Source organism: Neomonachus schauinslandi, chromosome 7 (assembly GCF_002201575.2).
Source record: "Neomonachus schauinslandi chromosome 7, ASM220157v2, whole genome shotgun sequence".
NCBI lineage: Eukaryota > Metazoa > Chordata > Mammalia > Carnivora > Phocidae > Neomonachus > Neomonachus schauinslandi.
The window spans coordinates 12,587,930-12,605,940 of record NC_058409.1 but is presented as its reverse complement, the minus strand read 5'-3'; the positions used below and the strand labels follow the sequence as shown (position 1 = coordinate 12,605,940).

Below are 18,011 nucleotides of genomic sequence, written 5' to 3'. Positions count from 1 at the left end.
ACATCCTACAGAATAAAATAAAACCATTTGACACGTTGCCCCCACCAAAATATAGAAACTATGTTTAAATGTATAGAGATTCTAGCTAACATCAAAAGGAATTTAGTTCTCGGTGAGCCTGGGTGACTCAGTCTATAAGCGTCTGCCTTCGGCTCAGGTCATGCATGATCCCGGGGTCCTGCGATCGAGCCCCGCATCGGGCTCCCTGCTCCACGGGAAGCCTGCTTCTCCCTCTCCCATTCCCCCTGCTTGCGTTCCTGCTCTTGCTGTGTCTCTGTCAAATAAATAAATAAAAATATTTTTTTAAAAAGGAATTTAATTCTTGAATAGCAAGTGTGTAGGATCTATGAGTATGTTTCTTCCATTAAATTGGTACCATCACAAAAGAGAACCATCTTAGGTACAGGCAAAAAAAAAAAAAAAAAAAAAAAAAAAGCTATAGAATTCTTGGATTAAGATTCCAGGTCCCAAAAATAGGCCTTCATAGTATCTCAGCTCTCTGAGGTCTTCAGGGCATCTAACAAAATATGGAGGAGTCAGGGGTTGGGTCATCTTTTCTTGAACTGACTTCTGGCTCACTGCATTGTGATGGAGCATAAAGAACCTGAAATATTTTAATACATATTTTAAAAAGTCATTAGGGGTACTGAGGAGAAGCCTGGAACTCTGCTTGGAGGCTGGTGTTGGGTCAGAAGAGGTCTTGGTAATAGCCTTGTCTTTTTCCCTAGGCTCAGTGCAAAATGGCAGTCCAATCCTAGAAAGACCACAGCTCTGGTCTCAGAGGCAAGATTTTTTTCATGCACGATTCAGATCACTTTGACCAGTAGTTTGCCTTTATCACTCATTATTTGATAGAACTTCAAGGCGTAGATGTTGATGGTTTAAAGCAGGCTGGGGCCTTTAATCTGCTATCAAAGTCCGATAAAGACCATTTCTCATCTTCTGGGTATAAACTAACAAATGAAAGTTGGAATTTTAGTTGTTAAAAGCATTAAATCAGGTTTAAAGACCTACTTTACTCAGCCTAAAGAATTTTACATATGAATTTACCTACTCTTTCTCTGTCTCCCAATCAACTAACAGCTTTCTCTTCTCCTAAAAGTTGCTTTTTATTTTAAAGTAGACTTAGGAGTAATAAGCTTCCCTGGGCTGATCTACATCCCAGTGCCTGGAACCCAGGAAAAACCCCACAGGTACACAATTCTAATGAACTGAAACAGAAAGACGCTTCTGTGGCAAAACAAACAAACAAAAAAATAGTGGAAAAAAAAAAAAGCAGACATTTCAAACACAAGCGTTGCCTAAACCACTCCCTTTTCCATTGACCCAAAAGTGTTTTAATAATAAAGCCCATCTGACCCAAATTTGAAAGACAACTCTCCAGTTACCATCACTTTTCCAACAGAGTAAGAAATTACCCTGTTATGGCCTCCAACAGCCTGAACTGACCTCGTCTGGTTAAGCCTTCTCATGGGTCTACGCTGAGCTGAGGCCTGACCACTGTGATTCAAAATACCTGCCAGGAAACTGAACATCTCCCACATGGCCTCAAAGGGAACCAGCAAGAAGAAGGGCCTACCAAGCCTTCTTAAATGCCCCCCAACATGCACCATATACTCTGAACGTCCATCTTGCTTTCATCTGGCTGCTGGAACCATGTATGGCCCAACTACTTACTGAGTACAACGCTGTCCTGTACCTAAAAACCAGACAGCAAGGACAAATGATGGACCATCATCAGTGTTTGGATGATCCACGAATCTCATGAGAACAGCAGAGATTTTAATGCTGCAAAATATTTTACCCCTAGACCATATGTCTATTCTAACACTCTGTTAGTCATCAGGCATTTTCTGTTTGCCTACAACGTGCCCATCCATCATAAAGACTAGAAGAGTCTTTCCAATACATGAGTCTCGATTACTACAAAGGCAGAGGAAATGAACATTTTCGATGAAGGGAATCATTTTATTCAATGAAAAACTGGCTTGTATAAACACTTCCCTTTTCTTCTTGAAAGCATCCTACTAGAAAAGGTAGAGGGTATTTGAGGCACAAATACAGGAATTCTGTATTTTCAAAAGACTAGATTTTTTTTCAAACTCTAACCCAAAGCAGAGCAAAGGCTGTGGATTCTGTCCTGTCTCAGTCTTGCTAACAGAGGAGGAGACAATTACGGGGAGGAATGGGAGAACAGGCATTTCAGAATCACAGCCACGTTCGACCCAAGTATGGTCATCACAACCCTGTTCTTTATGGGTTTGGGACTTATTTCTAAACTTGGCAAATGAAGCCTCACTGTCCCAAAGAATCATTACTGCCTTTACCCTAACCCAAACTAAAAACATTTGCATGCATTTTGTATTTTAAATCATCACTCCCTGCCCACTTTCTTATTTGAAAATCAAATAGAAGCTCAGAGACTAACACTTGGTCAGAGTTAAGGATTCAGAGAGAGAAACACTTTTTGTTGTTGCTACAGACACTCTCATCTTATAAATGCTGTGTCTAATTTAGCATTTCCACAAAATGCAATGGCGTTAAGAATGAAGACCCAAAAAAGGCTGCTCACGATAAGAAAGAAAGGAGAGAAAAATATATATATTGCCATTAAGGGAGGGAAAATTACGTTATTTAGGGAGACAGCAAGAAAAACTAAAACACGAAGTTATCTGTAAAATCCTAAAACGATAGCTGTAGGCAACAAGATGCCGAAAAAACTTTCAGTATCTGTCGAAATGGTACAGTTCTTCCAGAGCAGCTAAGGAGATTCACATTCTCGCTCCTTTGAGCTGAAGCTGGTACTTGGGCAGGTGACAATTATTTCCCCATTACGTACTTCAGGAGTGTGATGATTTAAAAGGAGCTCAAGATAAAAGAGACAAGAAGGAGAGAATCATGACTCTAGCCGATTCTCACGACAACTCACATCTCCTCTTATTTCATTAAAAACCAATGAGCCCCATAAAATAAGTTTCAGTCTGTCTAATAGAAAATGTCAGGTGAAGCGAGAGCACGGAAAAAATGAGAAAGTCAAGTGGCGGGCTTTTGAGCTTCACACTTCGCGGGGCTGTTGAAATGAGTGACAAAGACCTATTCTGTCCAGAAATCCCCCACTTTATTTTTAAGCCTGGAAACTGGTTAGTCATATCTATACAGAACACTTCCTGTCCAGGGCACGATGATGGCAACGAGTTGCTGAGTTTAGTAGCTGCTTACATTTCGTCAATCGAGTCATTCATGGAATAAAAAACTGCATCGAACATTAAAAAAAAAAAAAATCTGGCGAACTGAAACTTTTAAAAGATAGACAATGAAAACAGGTTTGACTGTGTCACAGAGTCGAGATACATGGTGCCAAGAAGCAAAAAAAAGAAAGAAAGACAGCAACAGACAATATGACTCTACGAGACTATTTGCTGGTAGTTTCTGGGCTGTTCTAGCACCACCACCAAATATAACACTTCTCCCACTCCCGCCCTTTAGATTAATAGTGCAATTGACATCCCACATGTCCATTTACAAAAACATCTGTAGACTGCAGACTCTCTCAAGGAACCAAGCAACAGCAACCTCATCAATATATTCCTTTTTTCTCTCAATACGGTCTACTGATATTTGAAAGGAAGGACCACCGGAGAAGTTTACAAAAACAAGAAGGCAGAGGAGGACTAAAATGCAGATCGGGACCAGAAACTTTCTTGACGGGTCTAACGCCATCACGTGACATTTAAGAACGTGTGTTTGGGAAAGAGAGGAAAACGGGATGGTCCAGAAGGACCTTATCCCCGGCCACCCTCATCTCCCAACAGCAATTATAATTTTACTCTGATTAACCCTTATGCATGTTGCCACCAGCCAGCTGAAGTTACAGGGCCGAGAAACACAAGGAGCTGCTCCCCTCCCCGGAGCCGGAACCCCAGGCACAGAGGGGGACAACCCCAAAGCATGCTGGGACCGAGGGCAAAGGCAGGAATGTCAAGAAGTCGCCCCTGTGCTTCTGGGGTTATCAGTCTGACCGTCAAGTCAGCTATGGTCGAGTGAGCCAAATAATCTAAGCCAGTCCTACCCATAAAAACCCTCGTTCTGAAATCCTTCGGCGAGCCTGCTTCCCATCAGCCTTGTGAGTTGGCTGACCCCCTCCCCGCCCCCGGACTGAGGGGGTGACGGCTCTCTGCTCCTCCAACAGCCACTCACCAAAAGGCCCGCCGGCCTTCCAGAAAAACGGATAGCACGGTACAGCAGGCAGCTTCGAAATGGTTCCCTGCAGGCTGCCCTGACTGCCCTTGACTAATCCATCATCTGCCCTGTGCAAGCTTTTTGGGGAAATCGTTTTTATAACCCAGCAAGAGTGTCACTAGAAATCCAAGCCAACACAGCACAGCCCTGGCTTCGGACGGGCCCCCGATTTAGCAGCTGGAAAGGCGGCTGCATTCCTCACTGTCACGTCCTCGTTTATGGGCCCGGCACGAATCCCACCCACCCGGGGAGAACTGCGGAGCTTGTGGGTCCTCCACACGCCACTGTTTCCCCGGCCTCCAGGCCTCCAAGTCGGCCTCGTTCTGGGGGGCGGGGGGCGGGGGAGAGGCTCGGCCTCACACCAACTGTGAACTCAGACCAAAGAGACCGCTGAAACAGCGTACCCCATGATCTCCGTTACACGGCTGCTCACCTCTCTCCTTTTGCCCACGTTTTTGTTTCTTCTTCTTTTTCTTTCTTTTTTTCTATTCCAGAGTTATTTCCTTACTCCTCCCTTCCTGCCTCTCCACTCGCCTACCCCTTCCGTGGGAGGCTCGCATCAGGCCCAGATCCCACCCTGCGTCTCCCACCCCCACCCTCCTCACACCACTCCCATTCACCATTGCTTTCTCATTGTTCCCTTGAAATTTTGAAACCTGCCCAATGGCCACTCCCTCCCCGATCCTCGCTCTTCTGGTTTTCCAGCAGCCTTCTCCTTCCCGCTCAGTAGGTACTCTTAACTCCTTGAAAACTCCCCCAACAGACTCCTTCTTTATCATCTCCTTTCTCCAGAAAACTGGAGTCCAACGTTTAGGGGTAGACTTGGCGACCCTTTTTTCATTCCAGTTATTTTGCAACTGGCTTCATTTTCATTTTAACCCTCAAGAGGTGAAATGGTGTTATAAGCCCTTTAGGATCAGGAGAACAGTCGGGCACTAGTATTTTACTTTTATCAAATAACTTTACAGAAGGAAAAAAGTCCCTTGGGATGAGCCCACCCTTCCACACTTTCTACAGAATGTGAAATGGGGACTTTGTCAGGTGAATATGGTAGGCAGGCCTCGGATGGGCTCTGTCTTTGGGTGTCATTATAAGACTCCTTATTCACACAGCACCTGCCAAGGGAGGCTGTCCCATCAGACACAAGCAGCCTCTTGGGGGCTCTCAGAGGGGACGAGCATATTTCCATCACTGTGACAGCTGCTTGCCACCTCAGGAGAAACACAAAAGTTTCTCAGCAAGGCTCAACTAATGAGTGTGGCCCAAATCCTATTTACTACGTCTAAGACTAAAGCCCGAAGAGTTCTCGTTCATCTGTCAAATCTAGGGTGTCCCTGGCAAACACATCAGCAGTCTCCTGACGTGCCCTCACCGAGACAAGACAAAGGGTTGGGGAGGCAGGGGAGAGGACGTGAAGGTGAAGGGGAAGTGAGAAACAGTTGCTAGTCTCAGACTGGCCAACGCTTCTTCCTGGTGGGAAGGGCCGGATTAAGTTTCCTGCCAACACTCACCTGTCAGCCTCACGCACCAGAGCTGACTGTGCAGGATGCCACAGAGACAGGGTGGAGGTGATGGGGAGCAAGAAAAGGATCTGGGGGTGACTAAGACTTGAAGGCGTGCACCAGTGGAGATGCTGAACGTCCCCCTTCCTTAGGAGACCGGGCACCTGCTCTCAGCTGGGGCAGTCAGCCTGCGCCCCACATGCTTCCCCTCATTCCTACTCAGTATCGGCTGGATGTTCACAATGTGTTCTCATCCCTTAGCGGATGAGATCTTAGGCTCCCAGCTTTGCTGAGGCCCCAAAGAGAAGGCGGCAAAGCAATCATCTTCAGGACCTCTCCTTAGACATCGCCGTCACTGTCCCTGCCGGCTCTCATCCTCCTGGCTTCCAAAGCCTGGTTCTCTCCTTGTCTCCCTCCTCCCTCTTGAGCTACTCCTTATCTGTTTCTTTTACAGGTTGCATTTACCTCTTTCCTCTGTCAAAGGGGGGTGTTCTCAGAGGCAAACCCCATGGCCCAGACCCCATCTCCCTTTAGCGTTTCCATGAGAGATCAACTCTCCTCTTCTGGTTGGATATCATACACTGCTGTCCAGGCTCCTTTACTCAGGCTCAGTCCTGCCCTCCAGACCAACCCGTGGCTCTTACCAGCTTGGTATTCCTAAAACACTACATTGCATCTGCCCTCTTCCAGCTCAAACCCTCTCCCTGCCCCAGTTCCCGTACAGTAATCCCGTTTCCCTCCTAGGAGGGATCTTGGGCATGCTTCAGTCTATCATCATGCCTGCACTTTCCTAACGAGGAAACTGAAGTTCAGAGACACTGATCAGTGAGTAAAGGTTGCACAGACAACCAAGAGCAAGGTCAGGAGTAGAAGTGGTGTCCTGACTCCTGGAGCCTTGTCTGTTACTCAGTGTCCCTCTGGGCAGCCCGGCCTCTCTCTGGCCCCATGTACTGCTGCAACATGGCCCACCAATGCCTTCCAGTTCATGAGCCCTCCACTACACCCTGCTGTAAACCTCCTTCCTTCAGTATCCTCGCCTCTCCTCTTGCCCAAAGGGCCTAGCTGAAGTTCTAGCTAACTCCTCTGTGAAGTCACTACTGCCATGATGATGTGCGGTGAATACTCATCCTTGTGCAGTACTCATCCTAAGCTCCCCGTCATGTACGCTCTCCTATAAACGCACATGTGCTGTGTAGGATCCCTGACCCGAAGTCCTTTGAGGGCAGTGCCCTACACACACACACACACACACACACACACATCTCTGCTACCCCAGGCCCCACAGAGGAAGTTCTGACTCAGTCAACATTTGTTGCTATGAGTCTCTGAGGCCCAGTGATGAGGAAGAAAGGCTGACTCTGGAAGCAGGACTCTACTGGACTGTCCATGGCACATGGAACAGCCTATGCTTCCGGGGACACCTCTGGTCCCCAGCTCCTCAGCCTAGTTGAGGGAGCCAACAGAAGAACACAAAAACCTGGGCCGGGGGAGCTGACATCAAGCAGAGAGGACATGTCACTCTGGAAGGAGAGTTCATGAGCTGCTCATTCTCCTCTTGACAGTCAACTGGGACTTGGCCAATAAGGCTCCAGGAGCCTAAAGCTGTCATGGTCACTCAGGGCCTTCTGCTTAGTGGCCTCTTTGCTCCACCGTTTCCTTGGGAGAAACTCTGCTCCCGCTTCTTTACAAAATGAAATCTGGTCACTGCAAACCTGGAGAGTGTATTCCCACGTCAGCGCGCAGACGATCCTACACACGCAAACCCCAAAGCCCCACCCACCTTCAAAACCATAAATACCGCAAGGTACCACCCAATAATACCACAGGCTTTGCTGAGTCTCACAGATCCCCCAGAGCAGGGCCCCAGACGTTTACTGCCCACTCAGCTGTCAATCACTCAGGACGCAGGAATTCTTCTTCAGGGATCTCAAGCTCTAAGAATGAGATTTAAGTAATTGCTCTTTCAGGTTTCCTGGTCAGCGGCAGGGGGAGCAGTGGGTGGATTCCCAGACCCCACCAGCCCCGCGGGGCACGTGGTACTGTGACCACACGTCAGGTGTCTGAACGCTTCCCACCCACACACAAGCACACGTTCTCCCCAAGGAAGAGCACCCCTGCCCAGCCAGCACCCTCCACAGCTAACTTTCCTCAATGATGTTCTTCTCAAAGGAATGAAAACAAATGAGCTCATTGCTTAATTGTCTCTCCCTTGGTCTCCCACTTTCTAAGCCAGGGACTGACTAGGAACTATTTGCGGAGCTAAATCTTATCTCAGGATGCCTCCTCGTCGTCCTCACCTGATCCTCTCCCGAGTTCCACTTAGGAGAAGGTGAAATAGGAAACCTCCATGTGTTCGACCACTCCCCTTAGGTTTTGTAAATTCCGCCCCCCAAGCCGGAGGTCTGTCCTGCCTTAGAGAGATCTCATGCACAAATCCAGGATGCGAAAACCTGGGTCTGCAAAACTTCTTGTTTGCCCAACAGGCATGAGGGTGGCGGCGTCGAGAGGGCCTGGACTTCACCTCTCTGGGCCTCAGTTCTGCACCTCTCTCTTTTTTTTTTTTTTAAGATTTTATTTATTTATTTGACAGAGAGAGCGAGAGAGGGCGCACAAGCAGGGAGAGCGGGAGAGGGAGAAGCAGGCTTCCTGCCGAGCGGGGAGCCCAACGTGGGGTTCAATCCCAGGACCCTGGGATCATGACCTGAGCCAAAGGCAGATGCTTAACCAACTGAGCCACCTGGCGCCCCTGCATTTCTTAAAATTAGAGGTAAGATAAAAGAGCATGCAAAGTTACTTTTAACTCTAAACCGTGGTGATTCTAACTTGTGTTTGTAGGGGAATCATTCTAATTACAAAGTCTTCTTACTGCAGATCTTCCTGAAATATTACAGATAGACATAATGAGTAGATTTCTTTTTTTTAAAAAAAATTTTTTTTAAATTTATTTATTTGAGAGAGAGAGAATGAGAGAGAGCACATGAGAGGGGGGAGGGTCAGAGGGAGAAGCAGACTCCCCGCCGAGCAGGGAGCCCGATGCGGGACTCGATCCCGGGACTCCAGGATCATGACCTGAGCTGAAGGCAGTCGCCTAACCAACTGAGCCACCCAGGCGCCAAGCAACTGATTCTTGATTTTGGCTCATGATCTTAGTCTTGAGATCCACAGGGAGTCTGCTTGAGATTCTTTTTTTTTTTTTAAAGATTTTATTTATTTATTTGAGAGAGAGAGAATGAAAGAGAGCACATGAGAGGGGTTAGGGTCAGAGGGAGAGGCAGACTCTCTGCCGAGCAGGGAGCCCGATGCGGGACTCGATCCCGGGACTCCAGGCTCATGACCTGAGCCGAAGGCAGTCGCTTAACCAACTGAGCCACCCAGGCGCCCATAATGAGTAGATTTCTTAAACATTCAGCTCACACTATCGTTTTGGCACAACCCACTAAATGAAGAGAGGTACACAACCACGCTCACCTCCTTCTTTTCCAAGTTGTCAGCATCTTCCTCGTACAGACGGAAATGTTGACAAATTAACGGTTTGCGGCAGATCTAGGGACTCTGCATTATTCTGAAATGAAATCCCTGGGTCCTGAGATTTTTCTGGCCCACTGCATGCTCTTTCACCTGCCCACTTTTTGGCTACTTCTGGGATTACCAACAATCAGGAACAGGGAATGTAATCATCTGTGTTATCCTGATTGTTCTCTGGCGTCGTAATTTGGGGACAAGAAAGGCATGATGCCACTCAGTCTGATGAAACTTTCAGAAGGGAGGAAGAAAAAGGCCCCGATGTCCTGAAGCTGACAGAGCTGGGGGAGTGGGGCGGTGTCAGGTCATCAGCGATGTCCACTGCACAAGAGACAGTGTGACGTGGATCTCAAAATGGATTTTCCACTTCTAGTCCTTGGGAGCACACCGCACTCCAAGGCTAATGACTACATAAAAAGAAACATAATCACATCAAAGTCCAGTGTTTTGGGGCATATGCTGTACCTTTTACATTATACATGACATCAAGGTCAGCTGCACCCAGGGCGATGCACTTCGTCAGAGCCTTTCCTCTTCATTCCCTCTGCAAAGCCAGGGTGGGCGCAGGGAGGGATGAGGGGAGACAACTAGTACAGTGATGCTGACCGCTCAAAAATGTGAGGCCCCCATCTTGTCCCGTGGGTGCTGGGTGTCTCCCACTGCAGTGGGCACCAGGCACCTCCTACCAGCCCTGCAGGGCTCCTAGGTCCTCTCATCAGGGGAAGAAGGATCACTCAAGCCTCACTACCTCCGCCCCCGAGAGGCACATAAAGAGCCAGGGCCCGGACTCTGCACTTTCTCCTCCAAACACCTGGTCTCTCCACTCCTGGTTTCTCAAACTGGGGTACAAACAGGCGCAAGACCACAGACAGCATCCTCCTGAGTGCCAGGCTTGAGGACAGGGGAGGGTTAGAACCACAGAGCCTCCATTCAAATCCTGGTTCCACTTTTTCTAGCTGTGTGATTTTAGGCACAGTTTTTAACCTCTCTGAACGTCCGATCTCTCTATTGTTTTGTGGAATCGACACAACGGGTTATTATACAAGGATGAAATGGGATAATATACATAATCCATGCTTTAACACCACGCCTGGCCCTGGAAAGAGCTCAATACGTTTCAGTTACAAAACTGTGTCTTCAGTCTTGAAGGCAAGTCACTGTGGGCCCTGACCCTAGAGATCAAACACACATGCTTGTTTTGACTCTACCAGTAAGAGTGGAGAATTTAAGGAACCCTAAATAGGTCGGTCCTTTAGGTTGGGAAGGCACTCTAGAAACCGGAAGAAGTGTTCAAAGGTTTTCATCATATGACGTAATCTTTTTTTTTTAAAGATTTAATTATTTATTTATTAGAGAGCGAGCGAGAGAGAAACAGCATGAGAGGGGGGAGGGTCAGAGGGAGAAGCAGGCTCCCCGCCGAGCCGGGAGCCCGATGTGGGGCTCGATCCCAGGACTCTGGGATCATGACCTGAGCCGAAGGCAGTTGCTCAACCGACTGAGCCACCCAGGCGCCCCTGTAATCTCATTTTAATTGATGAATTTGACAATGCTTTATTAGGCTCTCCTCTAGGAGAGGCCCTAGGTCAGCCACGGGGGCTTCAGGAAATAAAACATGCACAAATCTTGCTCTCAGAAGGCTCATAATGAGGTGGAGGCAAAGGAAAAGAAAATTAATAACAGTAATACGTGAAAAGATGGTACAACAGGGGGAAGTTTAGGGTGTTAGGGAAAACGCCCTGAAGAAACATCTACTCCAAACTGGGTCTGGGTGGAAATAACACCGACATGAGGGTGAGCCCAACAGAGGAAACAGCATTTGATGAGGGAGCAAGGGAGCACGTGAGTGGGCAACAACAAGGCTGGACAGGACAAGCCCAGTGGGGCACTAGATATTTGTTGTTGTTTGGTGATTTCACGTCAGAACTCCCTTCCTGTTTCTGGAGGAGCCCTCATTTTGCAAGATGTGGTAGGAGTTAGACCCCTCTTTCCCACTCCCAAAGCCAGAAGCAGACGTTCCCTCACTCCCCGGGGGGGCAGCAAGGGGCAGGTGCACGATCTCACACTGACCAAACCGACAGCCTTATTTCGGGGATTTCTGAATGCGGAGGATGACCATAAAACATTGAGCCACATCTCGAGGCCCAGGAGTGACAAAGCTGAAAAATACAGAGGAGGCGAAGGCTATGGTGAGGTCCTACCCAGGCAATCCCGGGGTATGGCCTCAGCTACACCTCCTGATGCATTTCAGGGGCCCATTCTCAGCCTTTTTGTGAACGTGTGAACTACGCCATGTGCTTCCAATAAATTCCTCTGCTTATGATAGCAGGAGTCAGTTTCCACTTCTTAGAGCCAAGAGCCCTGATGGCAGAGGGGGTTACTGCAACCGTCAGGGTACAGACGCTGAGGGCCTGCACCAAGGCAGGGACAGGGGAGAAGAGAAAGAGATGCATCTAACAGATAATGAGGAGGATGAAGTACCAAGTGGAAGATGAAGATAAACGAGAGGGCAGGGTCAAGGACGCCTCGCAGATGTGGAGTCTGGAAGCCAAAAAGAGAGCAATGATAATCAGCGGAAAGATAAAAGGCAGATCAGATTTGTGAAGAGGAAGAAATGATGGGCTCCATCCAGACCTGCTGAGTGTGAGGTTCCTGTGTGACATGCAAAGCGTGGTGCGTACCAGGCAGCTGGTTCTCAGAATAGCCCCGGCTGGAGGTCCGGGAGATTAGACAGAAAACAGCGAGAAAAAGGAAAGGAGAGCAGGACAGTGTAGCATCATAGAAACCCAGGAAAGAGTTGCAGAGTTGCAAAACTGGTCTCCCAGAACAAATGCTGCAAAAAAAAAAAGTCAAGGAAGATCAGGACAGGACATAATACGAATGTTGGGTCACTGGTGATTTCGGCGGTTCCCATGGAATGGTGGAAAAAAAGACAGACTTCGGTCGGATGAGGGATGACAAAGATTGAGAAAGTAGGAACCGTGGAATAAAAAAATTTTTTTAAAGATTTTATTTATTTGGGGGCGCCCGGGTGGCTCAGTCGTTAAGCATCTGCCTTCGGCTCAGGTCATGATCCCAGGGTCCTGGGATCGAGTCCCACATGGGGCTCCCTGCTCAGCGGGAAGCCTGCTTCTCCCTCTCCCACTCCCCCTGCTTGTGTTCCCTCTCTCGCTGTGTCTCTCTCTCTGTCAAATAAATAAATAAAATCTTTTAAAAAAATAAAATAAAATAAAAAGATTTCATTTATTTGTGAGAGAGAGAGAGAGAGAGAGAGAGAGAGAGCACAAGCAGGGGGAATGGCAGGCAGAGGGAGAAGCAGGCTCCCTGCTGAGCATGGGACCCAATGCAGGGCTCTATCCCAGGACCCTGAGATCACGACCTGAGCCCAAGGCAGACGCTTAACCGATTGAGCTACCCAGGAGCCCCTCATTTTATAAGTAGGCAATGATCACCTCTTACCACTCCCAGTGGGGAAGAAAACAGCCATGGTCTTGCCCTCAAGAGCTTGTGGTCTGGAGAAGGGATGGTGAACAGGGCAGCGAGTGGAAGAATGGGTGCTCTGAGAGAGGTCAATCGGGGGTTCTAATTCAGGCTGGAGGTTCAGAAAAAGCCCCTCCGAGGAAATAAGGGGGTCAGGTGGTGAGAAGGCTAATTCGGGCAGGAGAACCAGCAAGTGCAAACACTTTCAAGTAGGGAGCTGAAAGAAAGGGACCAAGAAAGGGACCAAGAAAGCCATGGGGCCCACAGGTGGGTGAGGAGCCCCAGGTGGAAGGAGTGGCCATCCGCAGAGGGAAGGACCCCTGGCTCCACAGACACCAGGAGGGAGGGTGTGGGTGAAGGTTGAGTCTGTCACCCTGGGAGCAGGAAGTCGAGGGCGCTGTCTAATGGCTACTGTTTTCTTTGTGAAATAGCAGGCCTGGTGAGGGGGCAGGAGAGAATCTGGCTGAGAGGTGTGTGGGGGGGGACTGGATGTTATTATGGGCCACAGAGGAGGAGCTGAGCTCACTCACCTCTCAACCCTTACTTCTTCCCAAGTCCCCACCCAGCAAACCCTCCCTCCCAATGGCTTTCTCACTTCCTGATACCAACACTGTTAAGAAGGGGGACAAAGGAGCCCTGGATCCCTTGATGCTTAGCACTAGAAAGGTCCTCAGAGACCTTAGCTTCCATTCATTTTTTTCCTATTTCATAATTACTTTACGCAACAGGATGCCAATAAATTCGAAGAATGTGGCCATCAACCTATCTCCTCAGGAAGCCCCCGTCCACTGGAAACTGTTGATAGCCTCCTTCCCGTGACCTTCCCTTTTTTAACACACTGAGTTTATCCCTTCATTTCTCTTGCTCTCTTATTCACATCATGCCTGGCTATCTTAAATTCATTCCACTTTTAATAAAGCAAGGCCTGGATTATCTTTCTCTGTTTCATACTCAAGCACAATCACCTACTCATTTGTCAGCAGGCAAAATTAAATCAATTCTCTAGAAGGTGGCTCTAGACTAGGATGGAGGTTCAGCCTTCCCGGCACAGAGTCAAGTACGTTCTAAGCTATGATGGCTTAACAATATCCCTAGTCATTTGCTTCCACATTCACTCACATCCACAAATCTGTTGGCGTCCAAAGACTTCTGAATCGACTTGATATTTTTTTCAGATTTAACCCCAAAGAAAGCATACTAGTCCCTCACTGTGGCTCAGAATGACTTAAAAGTACCCCCCCCCCCCATTACGGCCAATCAGCACAAAGAATCAGAAGGCAATTTTCTTGCAATGGAGACATTGTGAAGAGTTTGTGGTGATCTCACACTAAATGGGATACTGAAGTCCCTCAGGAGGAAAAAGAAAAAAAAAAAAAAGCTAAGGAGGGGGAAAAGGATTAATAAGGATAGAGAAGATAATCAAAAATAATTTACACAGCATGGCTCTTTTCATAGACTTCTGAGAGGCAGTAGCCAAACAGAAGGTTCTAGATCACAGCTAATACCCAGTCTTAAAAGAACTGCCCAGGAAAATGGACACACATACACACACACACACCCTTTACTTCCTGGCAGAAGTTGCAATGATTCTATTAATACGTATTCCTTCCATCTCTCTGAAGAGTTTTTCCATATTCTACCCTAACTGCCACCAATTTAAAACTCTAGCACCTCATATTCTTATTATTTTTTAAAAAGTCTGGGCTTTCTGTAAAAGGCAGAAGCCAGATAAATTGCTGCAGATCTGCAGAATGTAAATGATGGCGAGTGGAGGCAAGGTGAGGACAAGGTAGGAAGGGACCCTCGAGGGACCCCATCACACTCCAGTTTTTAGGGGAACATCCAGAGAGCTGGGCAGGAGGGAACAATGTGGAAACACTTCGGGATACCGTGTTTCCACCTCCTTCTTTCCCAGAAGAAAGAAAAAACAGTCAGGAAAAAAATACCAATTTAAATGCTACTTGTACTCTACACACAAAAGTTCACCAGGCTGGATTCTCTCAGCCTGTTTCCTATTTGCGATCGACTACTTTTGACTTACTATAAACTGCTGTTATAAAGACAGAAAAGGCATCCATCAGCACATAGCTCCAACAGGACAGAGGCCACAGCAAGGAAACATGAATCCCCCACGCTCCACATCAAGCTCGAAAACAATGCTCTTGGCTGTCATTTTTCTTCACAACAGCTTTGTATTTCTATTAAACAAGCCTCTTTTACGGACTGCTCGCCCCCCCCCCCCCCCCACCGCATAATAAGGTAAACACCAGCCCACAGAGACTACATTATGAAACACAGAGCTTTACTTTGGGAGGGGAATCCGTAAGAGACAGAAGAGGACAAGTTCCAAGGGATCTTGCTACCTCCTATCTACCAAGTGGAGAATGATGGGGTTCCTTTCTGCTCCCCAGGCTCCCAGCAGCTGCTGTGACTGACCTGAAACTTACCAGTTTCCCAAGAGGCTACTTGAAAAGAAAAGGAATTTTCGTAATTATGAGCAGTCTCCTCTCCTACTCTCTAATTTTCCCCAACTATCCTCACTCCCACCCCCACTTACAAGAGGACTTTTGTATACATAAAGTTTCAGGAAACAAAGCATACAAACACTCAAACACAAATAAACTCCCCGAACTAACACCAGCGTATAATTGCGTTTTGGTTGGAGTTTTTCCAGCCCTGTCACCCGTTCTCTGTTAGGAATAAATGAAACCCTTTGCCTTGGCAAAGGTAGAAACAGACAAACTCGCCTCAGTTGCAAGCTGCACAAGGCGCCCCTCCTATCTTTCCGCTCCCTTAGGCCCCCAACAAAATGAATTCACTGCTGAAAAGTCAGCAAGGGTGGGGTGGGGGGGAAGACAGCAAAAAACCCACCAACCAACCTATTCCCCAAATGAAGATCTTTCACTTCTCCCCCTCACTCAGCTTCCCCTTTTAACCGGAAACACAAGGAGTTTCCAATTTCTGAAACCTTTTTCAAGGGACCCTGGACTCTTTGGGCTCTTCCAAGGGGAGTCGCTTTAGGCTGTCCTGATGCAGGCAGGCAGCGCTTGCCAAAGCACATTTTGCATTCCGTTTCGTTTCCAGATTAATCTACAAAGCAGCCTTCCGTGGGCTGGCTGAGCTAGGTCCGAGACTCTTCCTCCTCTTGTCTCGGAAGGGCTGCAGGGTGAGAACGCTCCAGAAGGGCTCCGCAGACTCCACTCTGAGCTGCGAAGACGCAAGGCGAGGGACAAAGTACCCACCGCTCCCTTTAAAACGCCCATCTGCGCCCCTACTCCGCCTTTCCTCCACATTCCTCCGCGGGACTTCCCCCACCCCGCCAACCCCCGCGCCGAGAAATCAGACTCATACCTTCCTTGGATTCTTCTGCTTCGCAGTGCATGGTGGCTGGGTAACCGGCTGCAGGGGCGAGTACCGCGGACATGTACTCGGACGAGCTGCAAGTTCCCTCCGAGGCCAAAACCCGCGCACGACAGAAAATAAAAGGAAGGAAAGCCACTAAAATCAAAACCTCCGCGGGGCGGAGGGCTGGTTCTGGTGCAGGGATTTTCAGGGGGAAAGTTCTGCAAGAGTGACGAATCGCGTCTCAGCTGGGCGGCGGGAGTCCGCCCCCGGGGCCGCGCGCCCCGGCCCGTCGCGGGGCGGAGGCGACCTGGCGCGGCGGCGGGGCTGGCGGGGCCCGGGCGCACGCAGGTAGGGCGGAGGCCCGGACCGCAGCCCGACTCTGCGCCCAGGCAAGGCCGAGGGGCGCCGGGGGCAAACGACCGGGACAGGCTACGCCTGGGAAATAAATGTGCAGTAAGGAAGGTCTCACTCCTCTGAGCGCGCGCGGCAGTCGTACATAAATAAGAAATACACACGCGGTCAAAGAAACGCCTCTGGATCTCTGCGTTAACATTTTTCGGCGCCCATTTAACTTGCCTTGTCCCGGGGGATCTTATGTGCCTGAAAAATACGGATCTTGAAGCTGCTCCTGTTTGTACGTTATTTTCGCAGGAAAGTAACATGGATATTGGTCCATGTGGCTGGAAGGACCAGTTTCACCAGGCAGCAGGGCCTTTTGAAGAAAGTGGGGGCGGCCCCCGCCCCTTACCTTTGCACGGGGAAAGCAGACAAGGCGGCTTACTCAGCATAACCCGGGCGAGCACTCTTAACTCAAACCCCAGCCCCACGCGCACGAGCCCCTCTGCAAGTTAGCCCCAAGGGTGGTCCTCGGAGGGAGAGCCCCCTTCCCTCCCCGCGCCACTTCGAACAACAACCGGGGATAAATTCCTTCCAAATGCCAAAGGGGGAGGCGTGTGTTCGGCTTCTGAAATGCTGATAGAATAGAAAGTCTGCAGAGCCTGGGGAAGACAACTCAGTTCTTGCCCTCAGGTCCCGTCCCCTGGCTCTTAGAATCGGCCGAGAGGTGGGCGTCTTGACGGCGAAACCTTGGTTTTCTCTTCCGAGGAGCGAGGAACAGAGCTGACACTGATGTACCTGTCTCAATAGGGGTATTTTGCAAAGCACTAGTTCTATCACCAATTTAAGGCAAAAGATCCTCTAATAACGTACCTGAAAGATCGATTAGGGAATTGTGAGAAAAGTGATATTTTTTTCCTAAGTTTATTTCCCAGTGGCTTTCTTTTTCCTCACTTCCCATTTTTATATGGGCAAAAAACCCAGCAACGAAAAACAAAAAAAACAAGAGTAGACACTAGGATATAAATTCAGTGAAAAGAATACACAAAAGATATGGATTTAAAGAGCCTGAATGAAAAATTTATCATTTTTATGACCTTGAGCAAATTCTTTAATCTCTCTGCCCCTCCCCCCCTTCCCTCACAGGTAAAATGAGGATTAAAAGTAGTATTTGCTTCACAGATTTATGTTTGGTATGAAATAAGGTAATACAAGCAAAAAAGGATTTGAAAACCATAAGTACTGCACAGATTATTACTAACTATTGCACCATTAAAAGTAAATTTTTGTAAAAGATGCTCAGGTGTTTTACTTCAATATTGGGTTCAAACGGGAAAAAAGGATTTATGCAAGTCACAAGCAGTCAAAGTGATTATAAATATTAATATAAGGCCTGGATAGTAAATCACTTCCTATTACTGAGTGATTCTAATATGCCTAAAACCCCAAGCTGACTTATCTCAATTTCACTGAAAGGGCAGGATGGTAAGAGGGAGACATAGCCAATCGAGAAGAGAGAAGGGGAGAAACATCTGGAAAACATCAGTGTTGCGGAGCCTCCTGTAAAGTGACCTCACCACAAAAAGGATA

General features: G+C 48.1%; 1 protein-coding gene across 4 annotated transcripts in view; it reads right to left on the bottom strand.

Moving 5' to 3' along the window:
• TNFAIP8 (TNF alpha induced protein 8) overlaps positions 1-18,011 on the bottom strand; it is a 117,807-nt gene that overhangs the window by 24,002 nt on the left and 75,794 nt on the right. Inside the window, exon 1 of one of the 4 annotated variants that reach the window (XM_021701822.1) lies at positions 16,092-16,312. The exons of 2 other annotated variants lie outside the window; for them this stretch is intronic. In XM_021701822.1, coding sequence (XP_021557497.1) covers positions 16,092-16,164 — 73 coding nt within the window. In that variant the 5' untranslated portion in view covers positions 16,165-16,312. Of the gene's footprint in view, positions 1-4,672; positions 4,743-16,091; positions 16,313-18,011 lie in introns of those variants that run through there. One more of the 4 variants, XM_021701825.1, reaches the window with a different exon arrangement.